At 39.9% G+C, this 15000-nt stretch overlaps 1 protein-coding gene across 22 annotated transcripts in view; it reads left to right on the top strand.

Annotated features, from left to right (window-relative positions):
- GTDC1 (glycosyltransferase like domain containing 1) overlaps positions 1 to 15000 on the top strand; it is a 166875-nt gene that overhangs the window by 134979 nt on the left and 16896 nt on the right. For all 22 annotated transcript variants that reach the window (XM_021399420.1, XM_021399422.1, XM_021399421.1 and 19 more), the window contains one exon: positions 14301 to 14410. In XM_021399420.1, the coding sequence (XP_021255095.1) occupies positions 14301 to 14410 (110 nt within the window). The remainder of the gene's footprint in view (positions 1 to 14300; positions 14411 to 15000) is intronic.

Genomic DNA, 15000 nt, shown 5'->3' with positions numbered 1-15000 from the left:
ATCCAGAGCGACGTTTTCGAGGATCTGCGTTCTCACTTTAAATCTGTGTTAAAATGCCTTTGCATGAGAACAGGCCCTCAACTGCAATCCCTGCCCCTTCTCCTCATTCTTCCCGAATCCGAGCCTGTCAAGGATTACAGTGTGCAACCTCTGCTGACAGCAGATAAATAACTGACAGTATTTTAGCAGAGTTGCTAGGTTCTCTGCAGAGTAATTTGTTTTCTCCTTTCTCACCAAGTCTTTAATGTTTTGTTATAAACATCTATAGCAAGGCACTGTTAATAGAAATGACTTATAGCCAGAGGTCTGGATAAAAGGCTGCGATGGTTTCCGAGCGTCTCTCTGTGACAGCGGCTCTGCCAAAGAATTAGTTTTCCCTCCGTGTAAATGTGCTTTGGTGGAAACAGACAGCAAAATTGCGATGATCAATGGACTAAGTCCCCAGATTTGATCAGAACCGTCTACTATCCCACAGGTTCTCTTTCCAAGGTAATAATGTGAGCTTTTGGTGCATGAGAGGGAGGTGGCGGTGACTGGTGTGGCACAATCCTTTCTCACTGCAAGATTTGCACGCGAGCTTTTACGTGCTTACATTATTCCCTCTTGCTGCCCCCCAGCAAGGCCACGGGCACCTGCCAAAGCTTTTGCTGTAACTGGGGCTACGCCAGTTTGTTCCTCCTGTCTTACTGCGCTTGAGTGTGGCAGTGAATCTGCAAAGTTGCAAATCCACTGCACCCCAAAGCATAGTCCGCATCATGCAGATGCCATGTACTAAATTTATTACTGTAAAATTCTGGGCTCTTTTACTCCTTTCTTTCATGGAGAAGACCTGCAGTGTTTCTTTTAATTCAAGGGCCTCGTGTTTTTTCTTTCTTCCCTGTGTGTGCTGTATCATCTCAGCAGTTAAAGACTCGATAACAGAAAGTTGTCAGAAATCAATTCTTCTTCCCCTAATTGCACGGGTGTGATAAAAGATCACACGTGGAATCGGCGAGAATTTACACACACACGCAAACAAATAGCCCTTATCAATTCTCGTGAAAAATCAGATAAGCCCATTATCTCACGTTGTATGTAACTGCATGTGACAAGAGCATGGGGAAGGAGATACAGGAGCGTGAAGAACTGCAGTGGAAGTCACGATGAGGAAATTCAGAGAGAAGAAAAAAAAAGCTAGATTGCAAAAAATTTATCTGCAGATTTCTGATGTAAGGGAAAATGGTGTGCACAGAGATAGTGGCGTGCCCTGCTGCCTGGTTTGAATGTAGAGCATCACTGAACTGAAAGAAAGAGCTGAAGAAAGGAGTCTATGGAGAAAGGCTTGTTTTGTGTTCACCATGTGCCCTTCTCTGTGCTACCACGTGGCTGCCCACTGCAAGGACCTTTGCTCAGGAACACGTCTCTGATAGCACAGCCAGTTTACTTTCTTCTGGGAGGTGACAGTGGTCCATCAGTGAGCTGAGCGCAAGTCCCTTGCAAACTGCAAAGAAAAGGAGCCTGTGAAGGCATGTTTTTAATTGTAGCACCTTGTGACTCCTCCTCTCGGCAGTGCGATGCAGAATTTGTATAGTTTGTGTGTTCAGCTTTAACAGGAATTCAGAATTCAAAAGTGTTTAATATAGAGACTCTTGAGAATGCAGTGAATCTGTACCCAAGTCATATTTTGCTCACATTGCAGAATAAATTTATCCCACCAGGAATTCAGGTGTAGAAAGGCAGCAGAAGATGAAAGTGCTCCACCTAGAAATCGCCTTTGAGTACCCAAAAAACTGTTATTAGCCTCAATGGGCATCCCCAGCAGAATCAGAATCACAGAACTGTAGGGGTTGGAAGGGACCTCCAGAGATCGAGTCCAACTCCCCTGCCGAAGAAAGCTCCCTACAGCACTGTAAAAAGCTTGTGGAGAGCATGTAAAAGAAAAAGGCTCCGGTCCTGCTTTGCCTTTCCAGATGGCTACACATACAACGTCGTGTAAGGAAGGCAGAGGTTGCTCATTTTCAGAAGAAAGTATTCCGCTTGTATCACCCACAAAATCCTCCATTTCAGGGAAATCTCAGCGGGCTGGGGCTTTTCTGCCCCCTTCTACCGGGAAGTAGCAGAGAACTTGGCTCTGGCTTTGTGATGAATGGGGAGTGAGTGGCTACAGGAAAACTCCATCTTTGAAAAGTAACTGATTCTGGCAAATTTAATCCTAAAAGGTGAAAGTGTTGGGTAGATAAGACAGACTGAAAGCAAAGGCTTAAAATGCAAGTGTTTACACAGCCTTAACTAAAAGGTACCAGATACGATAAAAAGCCCATAGGATGTACAAGAACAGTTTTAAAATGGATACTTTTTACAAGCGTGTAAGAAAAGTTATCTAATACTCCCAAAGAAAACAGTGTTCACCAAGAATGCAGTACGGATGACAAATGGTGAACGAAACATTGCCATGAACGTGTATGTAGATTTGTCTGATGAAGTAGAAGCTGACACCTTGACTTCTTGAACACCTAAAGGAAAAAGAAAACAGTCTAACTTCTTTTTCAGGCAATCTAGAGTTATTTCTGAGAGCAGATATTAGTTTATTTTGAAGAGTGAACAAGAAAGTTGATGAAATACTACAGGAATTTCAGATTTAAATGTTAACTGGAAAGGGAGTTTGGAAGTATTTGTCTTCTTTCGTTGTTCATTCATAGGTGAAATCTAATCTTGAGACTTCTTCCAACAGCTGGGAATTGGGGATATTGAATCATTTCGGTGGAAGATGCACTATTCCTTCATCCTTGTTTTTGAGAGCTTGCAGAAATTTTCACCATATAATAGAGACGTCTCAATTGTGAAAATTCTCCTTGGAAGTTGAACGTTTTAGTCTGCAACAAACATTTCAACCCATGTCAAAGTGGCAGGAATTAAGTGAGCACTGTGATATTCACCCGTGAGGCGCTGAGAAACCTCAGAAATGCACCTTCCCTAAAGGTGAGGAGTGCCAAGATATTCTTTCCCAAATCTTATGAAAAAAACCCAAAATATTTCATAGAATCATAGAATATCCTGAGTTAGAAGGGACCCCCAAGGACCTTCAAGTCCAACTCCTTGCAGTTTTACTGCTCGCATGTGTATAGAGTTTGCCTTTCTGTAAAACTTCGGATCTGTTACTCTAAAACCAGAGTATTCAGGGTCTGATCTTGCAGGTGGAGAAACTGAGGCAGAAAGCGGATACCCAAATCACATGTGCCTTTTGAGATGTGTTCTTGTTGCCCAGCTGTGATGGCTGCACCAATCTCCCCTTGCGTTTCCCATTCAAGGTTCAGGTAGCTGTGGCTGTAGGACAGAGAGGAGCAATGGCATCTGTGTTTAAATCAGGTACTTAAATTTTCATTAGCTGATAAGTCTGATGAGTTGGTAGTGCAGCATTTTTTATCTTTCCAAAAGATTGTGTTTCTGCCAATCATGTTGGAAGATACACGGGGAGTAGTGAAGGTGTTAGGTTTTGAGTGGTATTTTTTTCTCATCTGGTTTGAATTGCCCAGGCTCCTGATTAGTAGCTGAAGCATTTCACTCATTTGGTATCAGCAGTGTAATAAAGCAGAGGAGAACTATCTCAGAAATACAAGACGCTAAAATATTTTGTGATCTGTTTTCACTCAGATGTATACTTCAAATTGCATTCCTTCACTTGAGGGAAATAATTTCAGTTACCCTGGTCACAGTAGAAAGCAGTCCTCTTTTTGAATGCCTTTTTTCATTAGTGTAGATATGTTTCTGAGATGAGAAACGATGTTTCTTCTAATTACGGTTACATGTAGTTAATTTCCCTTTTAAAAAGCTCGGTGTGAAAGGCAGTTTCCTTTAAAAAGGGGGGAAAAAAAAGAAAAAAAAAGTGATAGCGCTGATGTTCCTGTTGCCTTAGCAACAGATTTATTTATTAGGGTCTGAAATGACAGGAGTTAATATACCACATACCTGCTGATCGGCAAACTCTCCTATTTCAGCTCCAGTTGACAATTAAGTCCTGGACAGCTACAGCCAGGGGTTAATGTTACTCATTAGGAGAACTAGGTCATTACTGAGAAATCAAGGCACTTAAGGCAGCATGGATAAAATTCAAAATTCAACATCTCAAGGAGTGAGGGGTTTTATGTTAATTAACCTTATTTTCCTTTCATTAAAAAAAATCTTTCATATATGCGTATGACAGTGGATCAATTAATTGGGAAAAAAAAAAAGTAAGCTGTAGTTTACTTTCCTAGTTGTCTTCATTTCCTTTGGAAGGGTTTCATTATTTTATGGAAAATTCTTATGTCTATATGATGAGTAAAAAGGGTATTAAAATTAAGAAGGGAATCATCATGGAAATCAGCTTTACCACAAGGGAGTGAGCAAATAAAAGCCTTGGAAATGAAAATAAATAAGCTTTGCTAATACCTCACCTAAGGAGCAGAATATAAGCCCATCAGAGCTTGGAGATATTTAGAGGTACTTCTTTGCTTCTTTATTAAGCAGTTACATAGTTATTTGACCTTCAGAAACTGAAACTTTAGAGAACTAAATCCAAGTTGTTGGTAAATATTCTATTTGCAGAAAGCTGATCACTGATGTAGCACACAGTAACTCCTGTGGTTAGCAATCGGTTTCTGGTTTCCAGTAAAATTAAATATATTCTCTGAAAGTTTTATTAAGATATCTGAGTGGGAGTTTTAACTTGATAAGTCATAAGTGATTTAATAAAGCTCTCCAGAAAGCCTTTATTTACTAACTTTTAGCAGACTTCGTTCTGATATTGGAGAACTTAATAGGCTGAAAAAGAAACGTATTAAAATAAAACTTTCTTTTTTACTCACTGCTTCCCCAAGTACATTTGGTTCTTTCACTTCGACTAAGCACTGTACTTTCTTTTCTCTGTTTAAGCTCTGCGGCCCTATTTTGCTCCTCGTTACATATGGAGAAATTTGGTGTCAACCCTTTTTCCACTCCCGTAAAGTCGAGGTTAAAGCACATCCTACCTGGGGTGCACATAGTAAGAGCAGTAAGTGATTGTAAAAGCAGTGTTATCTGCACCAGAAGCAAAACTCAAGCCCTGTGAGTGCTTTTCTGCTGCAGGGGATGCTTTTGCATTTTAAAGTAGAAGGCAAATAACATCAAGATTCTGCTTGAAATTTTGCATGTAGAAACCTTCTTTCTTTGATCCCTCTGTCCTGGCCAGGTGCTCATAGGGCAGCCACTTTAGTGCTGTCCTCTGAAGGCTCTCGTGACAACTGTTTCAGCCACGATTGAAGAAATGATCTTGACTTCACATAGGACTGGAAAATTTGAGGATTTAAATATTTGGGATTGGTGTATCCCAGTTTGACACAAAAGCTCCGGTAAGCTTGTCTCTGCCCTTTTTCATGACGAGAGATTCACTTTATGATGTCTTTCTTCTCCGAGCAACTGCAAAACCCAGTTTTTTAGTAGGAATGCACGTGAACTGATGGGATGAAGGAGTCCTTTCATGGCTGCAAAGGAAGGGGGGTTACAGTCTTCCACCAGTTGCCATCAAAGCAATCTTCTTCTGTCCTTCTCCCAAACTCACATTGACCTTTCTGTTTCAAACATCTTCCTTTTCTCTTCTCCAAGCACAATTCCACGGGCATGTCCTCCTTTCTATTCCTCTTTTGCAGCAGATGTGCATCTCATTTTCCTCTCCCACAGTTTCTCAGCATTTCTTTGTCTAGAAGTTTCCGTCACCCTCCCTACCGGCGCGTGGTACTGTCCTAGTTGATTCCTGCTTGCTCCTAAGCCCCATTGTCCAACCTTACTGTTTTGCCCCCTTGATCTCCCATTAATTTTCTTAATCAGTTTACCACCTTCTTCCTTGTATGATCTGACCCGGTGTTATGTCTTTTTGCCTCCCACCCTTTCTGCCTTCGCTCAGCTCGCTAGTTCTTTACCATGCTATTTTGTAGAGCTGGTCACATTGATCGAATCTTATTCATTCCTTCTGCTTTTTGTGGTTCACTTCTGAGAGTTTTAGTCAAACTAGAAGAACATACATTACCTTTACCACTTTCTGCCTCTTCATCCCCTTTCTTCTACCGTTGCCTTTTCTTAAACAAGTCTTCTTCGTTTTCTTGTGATTTTGTATTCTTAATGCACAGAAACTAATTCTTTATTCTGAGAAGTCTGATGATGTTATTCTGAATCTAGTAGAGGAATCCTTGAAAGTGAAGACAAGCTCTGTGTTTTCAGTTCAGATGTGAGATCGTGCCTGGGTTTCAGCAGCCTGACTGATCTGAGATGTGTCCAAGATATGCGGACATTTTTAGGAAGATCTTCACAAGGGCAATAAAAAGCATTTCTTTGACATAAAATCAAACCCATTCACGTATTCAGTTCTTGCTCTAAAATAAAACGAGACTTGAATGCATAAAACAGAGGCTTCTTTGAAATGTAATGTATGCAAGATATGCTTTGCAGTTGCATTAGGTAGTGGGACTTTTAAATCTTGTTCTTTGGCTGTTCTGGAAAACTTTTGGCAGCATTTTTCTGGAAGATCATAGTCCAAGATAGCCTCAGTCCCGGGAAACATCATAAACAAGGACAGAAAGGGTTTTGTAATAAGTCCCAGGCGAACTTATCAGACAGTGCCACCATCACCAAAGCATGCGAATACCTTCTGAGAGACAAAAATCAAGTTGTTCGTCAGCCAGTGATCTAATATTCTTCCTTATTTTCTCCAATAATGGGGGATTATGTTTCCTCTGCTTCTTTCTTCAAAGCTCCTTTTAATTAGTTTCTTCTTCTTGCTGCACTGTAGTATTTGGTTTTCTTCTCTCATTCCCTTCTTTTCCTCCCCACTTTCCTCTTCTCCATGTTTTCATCTTTTCTTTCTCCCTTTGTCTCCTCCAATCTCTGCTTTTTCTTGCTTGCAGTTGTGTGAAAACTTGACTCAATGAAATGAGTTCATTCCTTGTTCTGAAAGCTGTGAGGTGTGTAGTTGTGTTAATCTCTTTGACTGATGAGTTTCAAGCTTTGGTCTTCTTGCCAAGAAAGTTCCTGCTTAGGAGCTCCATCCTTGCAGAGGACAGCTTCACAAATCCAAAAAGCAAGAGTTATCTTTGGTACCTATGCTCACTCTCCTCACAGTATTCATTAGTGGCCAGGACTTGCTTTTTGACCCAGAAAGAGCATTTAGGGGAATATTCAGTAGTCATAGTTTGGTGATATAAGTTCACTTTGAAAATCAGAGGGGAGCAGACAGCATTGTTCCACAAGGTTTAATATGGTGAATTTTCCATTTTCAGGCAAATATGTACTAGTGTATTTTTTATGTAATGTTTTATGTTTGATTCTTCTGCCAAGGAACCACCTGAGAAAATTCTTAGGCGCTTATTATCATATTCATACCCTTCTATTATTACTGTGGCATGATTTTTTATGGCATGTGGAATTACAATAGGGTATACTGAGTATGGTTATCAGAGCTATCAGGCTCACTCAGATTCTTTATCTTGCTTACCGTGAGTCCCAACAGCAGGAAACCATTTGTCATATTACCTTTGGAACACAAAAGGAAGTTCATTTCTGTTTTTTTTAAATAAACCAGCTGAGGTAGTCCATAGCAGTTACTGGATTCCATGGCAAATACAACAGAAATGGTCTCCATCTAAATCCTGCACTTGTAAAAAGCTAGGTTAACTAATCTGGAGTAAAAGAAATGAAAAAAAGGCATCTGAATGAAAGCGCATTGATTTTTACTCCAAAGTAACTGAGACCAAAGAGCGGTCTTTGTCTCCAAAGGTTAATCTCTCTTTAGGAAATAAGCAGGAGGCTCAATGACTGATGGTGATCCTGAGGTTTCTTTGGGTAGAGAATGCGTAATATTTTATTTTGAGATTTTTCTTCATGAATTGTGAGGGGAGAAGAAGAAGAATCTAAACAATAAACTCCCAAGGTTCTTTTTTTATGAATCTCCTCGAGATAATGCAAGATAGGAGAAAATGCTTTTCCAGCGTAAAGCAAAATGCCACCCATTTTTCTCAGGCCAGCAATTTGAAAAAAAATCGGAAGGTAAAATACACACTCCTCACTGTAAATAAGTCATGGGCGATAATGGAAAATAAAACACGGTGTTTGCCAGTAGTGTTCAGCTGCTTTTTGCCTGTCTCCTGCCAGCTTTGACTCCCTTGGCGCGCACAGGTGTTTTGCAAGCACAGGTGAGGACCAGGGCCTTTTTCACTTGTAGGACCTCCAAATTGCTGCGTGGAATTTATTCTTCGGCGTCTTTTCTTTTCGGTGATGCTTACACAAAAGCATTTTCTTCTAGTTGACTCCATTTTCTGTTAACTGAGGGGATATTAGATCTTGCGGTAACTTTTGATGCTGATGATGCCAGACAGTGTTTAGAGGCACAATTACAGCAAAGACATTTTGTAAGCACATCAGCTGAAGAAGAAAACTCATTGGGCTTAACTACATATTTACACTGTACCTCTGCCTCATATTGGGGATGTAAAAAGACGGAAAAAATACTGTGATAAATTGAATAAATGGAAAGCAATTAACTTTTCCTTCATGTTTGCATTTACATGGTTATTTCTTTTTCCCCTGTTTCTTTCCTGACAGCTCTTTCCTGGCAGTAATATTTCCTCTTTTGCAGTTATCAGGAGCATTGTTACCAGAAATTTGGTGGGTTTTTTTTTGTTCCTTTTTTTTTCAAACTCAACATAGAAAATGTATATTAAAATCATTTGATTTAATATATAAATGATAATTATTATTATTTAAATGTATTTCATTGGTATGCTGAATAGGCTTGTAACACGAGTCCTCTCACTTTAGGAAGAATATTATCTTCCAGGAGTATTTACTGTCTCTGACCCTCAGCACACTTCTGGAAATGAAAGCTCCTGTAAAGCCACATAGTACAGATGAGGAAACCTGGGCAGAGCGCTCTCATGGGAAATCAGTGTCAGGAAAAAACCAGAACTCTGTAATTCTCTGTTCTGAAGCCCATGCTTCTCTCCTTGTATCTACACTGTTGCTTTCTAACGTTATTAGATTATAATAAGCCTAGAGTCAAATTTTGTTGAGCTCAAAATTTAATGCAAAATATCAAGGTGTACTCTAGTAAATAGTGCAGTGCAGTCTTAAATCACTGATAGTTTTTCTGTCAGTCAGTTTTGACATGAAACGGAGCCCCATTTCTAGTTCAGCAGAGTGTGCATTTCAGGGCTGCCCCATTTCTTGATGTGCTGCTGTTTTTTTCATGAGAATGAGATAGAGGGTCAGCAGGAGGCTGTTGTCATATGAGTCCTCTTATCAGCCTGTGGCATCCTTCATCGCCCTCCCCAGGTCTGCACTGTATCAGCCAAACCAGTAAAGAACCTCAAGTTCCTGCTTTTATCGCCCAAATAAAGAACATCACTGGGATGAGGGCACCTTCCAGCCTCTGGCTCTGCTTGCGATAAAGGTGTGGATAGCTCTCAGCAGCCCCTGCTTTTCTTCTCCTTCATTGTTTCAGAAATTTGAAGTTTTACAAAGGATTTTGTGGGTTTTCTACCTTCTTGCCCTTGATTCTTTTGTTTTCCATCCTCTCTGCGCTGTGCTTCTCTCCTAACATTGCTGCATGTCTTTCCTCTTTTTATTCTCTTTCTGTTCCATTCTTCTCCTTTAATTTCCGTGCGGTTTTATTTTTGCTTCCTAATTTCTATCTTTACTGATATTTTTCTGACCTTTTCTCTACCACTGATAGCGCTCTCAAATGCTCTCGGCTGCTTCTATTTCCATCAGACTCTTCTGTATTCTTTCCTTTCTTCCCAACCTTCTGCCTTTTCCTATTTCTTTTCTCTGTCTCCAGAAATGCTGTCCAACCTCATAAATAATGAAGAATTCTTTAGTGGCCTCTTTTGTGAGCCATTTTCTGTCAGTAACTGCAGATAGCCAGGAACGTGTTTTAGCTCTTGGCGTATATTCTAGAAAAGTGCTAACATGCTACTTCGACTACTGAAGATTTTTTACCTGTTTTAGTAATGCCACTTCTCACTTTAGCCTGTCTGACATTCAGGGGATTTTATGAAATCATCAGGCAGAAGGAGATGCACACAGGTTGGAAGGTGGATTCCTTACCTGATGCTCACCATAGGCTACTCCTCTATGGCTTGGAACTAATGCTGCTGTTCGTCTCTGGGCTCTCCATGTGTTCTACTTACTGTTGTGCAAGAAATGTTTTGAATTGCTTGGATTTCAAGCACTGTAAAAAGTGAAATATTACTGTGTGCCCTTCACCATTTTGAACTCTCTACCTCTGAAATACTGCAAATCGGCCATGCTAAATGTCTTAAGAAGATTAAGATCAAGCTTTTTAATATTGCGTTTAGCTGAGCTCATTTGTAACCCTTTCAGAGTATGTCCTACCTTGGGAGATGGCAGGACCAGAATCATCACAAAACTTCATGCAGCATTTTTCTGAAATATTTAGAATTTCTCCCTGGCTCAGCACTTTCATATTACTGATTAACTTGGGCAGTTTTTAAACTGCATTTTTTTTTTAATAGATTGCATTCATTTTGCTGCTTTTAGCAAGTTCTTTCTCTCTTGCCCAACTTTTCTGCTTTCTAATTGCATTGCTAAAAGTGTCTTTCTCCAAATCCTAAATTACTGGGATTATCACCAAGTATAAGTTTGTGTATACTTAAAAATTTAAGCTCAAGTCACAGAAGACCATCTGGGTCTCATACTGAATTTCACTTAAATGCAAGAGATGAATATGCACAGAGTAGTGCATAAAATTCTGCTATTCCTTTTATTTTTCTTTGACCCCACGTATTTTCCATCACCGGTCAGGGTGTAAGTGTCCTGCAGCAGCAAGGATTAACTCTGGTTCAGCTGACTTGTGTGCACTCTCCTTCCAGGTCCAGCAAAGGGCAAAGCTCTGGGGCTCTCGGGCAAAATTAATAAAATCCCTGAAAAGTAGAAGGGTGTTTTGAAGACTTTTGCCACTGATTGTACAGAGGTGCATCGTTGCAGTGCTAAGACGTTGTGGTTTTTAATCATTTTAGGCTGAAAAGAGGGATGTCAAGTCATCAGTTAATCCTGACAGCATCCTTCTGTGGTGGAAAAAAAAAATAATACTATCACAGCCATATTATAAACAGAAAATCTAAGGCAGAGATAATGGAGGCTCAGTAGTGATGGGTACTGATGCTACAGCCCTCCGATTGCTCGTGTGGGGACAGTCCTGAAAGTTTTGTTTCAGATTAGAAGGGGAAGTCACTATAAATCAGGATGAACTCTGATTCCACACTCAGACCACTACACCTCAGACGTGTTTGGGACAGAAAAATTAAAAAGTTCGGAGTAATTCTAGGTAAAAAAAAATGTTAGTGTGCGGTATTTAAACCTGGAGACCGAGCATCTCTAAGAGCATTGCTCTCAAATGCAAATATAGGTATGAGCAGGAAGCAGATGGTGCCTGTGTCCATTTTGTGGCAGTTTGCAGCTGGAGTTTGGCCATTCTGGTGCTTTCATGTTCTTAGGATGAAATTTAGACTGCATTCATACTGTGCCCAGTTCTTACTTTTCCTTTACCAGATGCGTATCATATCCAGTAAAAATCCAAGAGCATTTCAAATACGTAAACTAAACAGCTAAGCCAGACCCTGGAATCAAATTAGTTTAATTTTCCCCAAAACGTAATATCTTGAAAGAAAATTTTGTATTTTTATATCAGGCTTTTATAACATTTTGCAGTTCTTCCTAAGGAAATGGAGTATATATAATTAATACTGTTTAATAAAGCTCCAAATTCAACAGATGCAGCCAAAAGTGCACGTCATTTTGAGCAGATCTTTACAGAACAGACATTCCATATTGCGTTCATCTTTTTCCACGATCACTGCTATGACAATCTGGTGTGTTTAGCAGTTGTTGCTGAGTAAGGCAGACTGGATTGTATATGGCTTTCTCCATGTCAGCCAAGAAACGTAGCACTCTTTGGTGCGGTAAAGAGGTGGTCTTGTGCTAGTTAGTCCTTTCTGCCAGGAGCTATGCCACTGCTAACGTGCAGGTGTAAGAAGGCATTGCCACCTGTAGGCACACATGCCGGGAGCTTGCTGTAGGTCTTCACAAAAATGACTGAAAATAAGTGGCTGCGGTGTGGAAAAGTCTCAGGAATGGACAGTTCAAACAGTATGACCTCCTGGATAGAAAAAAATGACGAGGTTCACAAAATGGGTCACTGAAACCTCCAAGTATCATATAAAAGCCAAATATTTTCAGAGGGGATGTGGAAGGAGGATCACCTACATCAGAAAACCCTTAAGAAAGCCTCCAGTGCAGAGGAAACATTTCCTCTTTCAGCATTCCTTCTGGGTGCCAAATTTTCCTTCTGTTCCTCCCCACCTATTAAACAAAGCTGCAACTTCCAATTCCTATCAGTTTTCCTAAATATGTGCAGCTTATGTGGCTTCTCCGAGCCGCGAGGCTTCACGTTCTCCTGCCAGCTCCTTGACAATGTGGCTCCAACAGCATCCTCCACTTTTGGCTGCCTCTGGGACCCCTGGTCTCTTCTGGAAAGGGAGAGGGAAAGCATTTCCTTTTCTGGAAGGACTTCTTGTGACTGCCGAAGCCGATAGCGCGGCTGTGAAGAGCTTGGAAGGATCTGTGTGAGCGTCACGGCTCTGTCTGTCAGGGCCGACTTGTGTGTGTGCGGGGACAGGAAGCTGCAGGCCTCAGCCTCACACGCAGCCTGTGCTCCTCGGGATCGCTTATACGCACCAAGGGCACCTGCCCGAAAGGGAAACTGAGGAAAACAGGAAACTGGGAATAGACTTGGACTCGTAATTTACCTGCCAGAAACAGGTGGATATCTCAATCCAAGCAGCTCTTCTGTTTTTGCAGCTGAAAGAAATTCTCTGTCCGAGCCGCTGTTCTTATCCACTTCGCTTACTGGAACCACCGTGAAGACTCCTGGTTCGCAGATGTGAAACAAATTAGGAAGCTTATGCTGTTGCATTCCTCTTTATTATTTGGAACAAAACAAATCTGGGAGATGCAGAACTTCTTAAAGTAATTATTGTCTGGCTTTCTTTTAGAAAAAAAATGCATCTGATTCTGAGAACTCCACGGTTCCTGACGATTTTTGCAGCCTAGGAAAGTCATATTAATTATAAGATTAATTTGTTTTAATTCCCTAAACCAAAAATATTGACTGAATGAGATATTAACACATGTAGAGCTGCAGATGTCATTTGGCTTCAGATTTCCTGAACGATATAATTATTAATCTTTCATATAGCGGTGTGAGAAACCTACGGATTCATTCTAGAAAATTAGTCTGTGAAGAAAGACACCAGGGCAGCTGAGCTGTAGGTTTTCCCTTAGTACAGGAAGGAAAACAGTGGAATTTTCTAAATATTAAATAAAACCAAAATATCTTAAAGGCATCTGGTGCACATCTGTCTAAAATACAATAATTTAAAGCAGAATAATTAAATGCGAGATGTAATGTTCACCTTAGCATGGGGGAAATATCTTATTTCATTTTTAATATAATCTACCAAATTTTGGAGATTTAAATCATTTACGATATCTTTTAAAACATTTCTCGTGTCCTGATAAAGACAGTTAAAAAAATTGTTTTTCTTCCACTTTGTTAGTAACCAAATTTGTGTTTCAAAGCATTGACTGTCATGCCTATATCAAAATTTAGGATCATCTTCATCTGAAATTATAAATAAATATAGGCTTCTCCTTTATTGTTTCAACTTGCAGTTACCTCCTTAAAAATTGAAAGGTAGAAAAAGCCTCCTATCAGTTCTCTCCTTTCTTCTTCACCTGAAGCACTGAAGGGATTGGGAGCTTTCCATTGGTACATGGATCGTGACATTCCAAGGGGGGGAAATCCTGTTTTTTTAGCAAAAGTTTTTTACTAATGTGTTGCTCCTGGAAAAAAAAAAAAAAAAAAAAAAAAAAAGAGGCCAAATATACCATAGGATAAGTATGCAGTCTTCTATAAAGGATAAGTATATTCTGGAAAGAAGGTTGTATACATATCTTTATATAAAGAAAAAAATAGAAATCATTGTGGTTTTTTTTCCCACCTTATCCTTTTTCCAGCGTGATGTTGCATTGTTTGAGGACAGGGAAGGGATACAAATGTCAGATGAAACATTTCTGTTCCCGAGCGCTGGGTTGAGGAAAATATTCAAGCATGCTGTATAAACAAAGAGGGAATTTATACTCAAAGTAGAACTGAAGATAAATACTGTTCTGGTAAACAGAAAACAATTTCGCGAGTAAACACAAGTGATGCTGAGATAAGTTCTGTTTATTTCAAGGGAACATGACAAAGATCCTGAAACTTTCTTTAAAGTGCTGCTGAAACTGAAGGAGCAGGAGCTACCTTTTCACGTGTCCGTCCTCGGGGAGACTTTCACTGATGTTCCAGGTACCTTTTATTTCTGCTTTTTCATTCTTGAATATAAAGTCACCATAAAATAGAAATTTCCAGGAGGAATTTTCCTGTATTTTGCCACGTTAGTAGAAACAGCTTATTTTATTTGTTTTTACGTGGGAAATTAAATAATACTGATAGGTTGCACAATTAAAATGATTAGAAAGGGCAAGCATTTTTCATTTTACTTAGCAGTGCAAACCCTATTTATAACTTGTGTTTTATTAGCACTTCCATATTTATTTAAGCATCCAGATAGATGCAAATGATTGCGTGGTTCGGATCAGAAATGAAATATTTCAGTCTAGGTCACTCATCTGAAATCCAGACTGAGATTTTAGCAGGTGAAAGCACTTAGTTCCCTTTCAAACGTGGGGTTAAGAACTTTTGCGAGAGCTTCTGGTTTGTGTCTGGCATGGAAGTGATCATCAATCTTTAATACTTTTCTACCACTCTTTTGCACAGTCCGTCCTTTTCTTGGTTTCTGACAACCGCTACTCTGCAAGCAGTGTTATTCGTTTGCAAAAGAAATCGAGTTTATTCTGTATACGCACAGCTTTGTGTCTGAGAGCTTGTGGTAATAA

Source organism: Numida meleagris, chromosome 5, assembly GCF_002078875.1.
Source record: "Numida meleagris isolate 19003 breed g44 Domestic line chromosome 5, NumMel1.0, whole genome shotgun sequence".
Classification (NCBI taxonomy): Eukaryota; Metazoa; Chordata; class Aves; order Galliformes; family Numididae; genus Numida; species Numida meleagris.
This window is presented reverse-complemented; position numbering and strand designations above follow the sequence as displayed.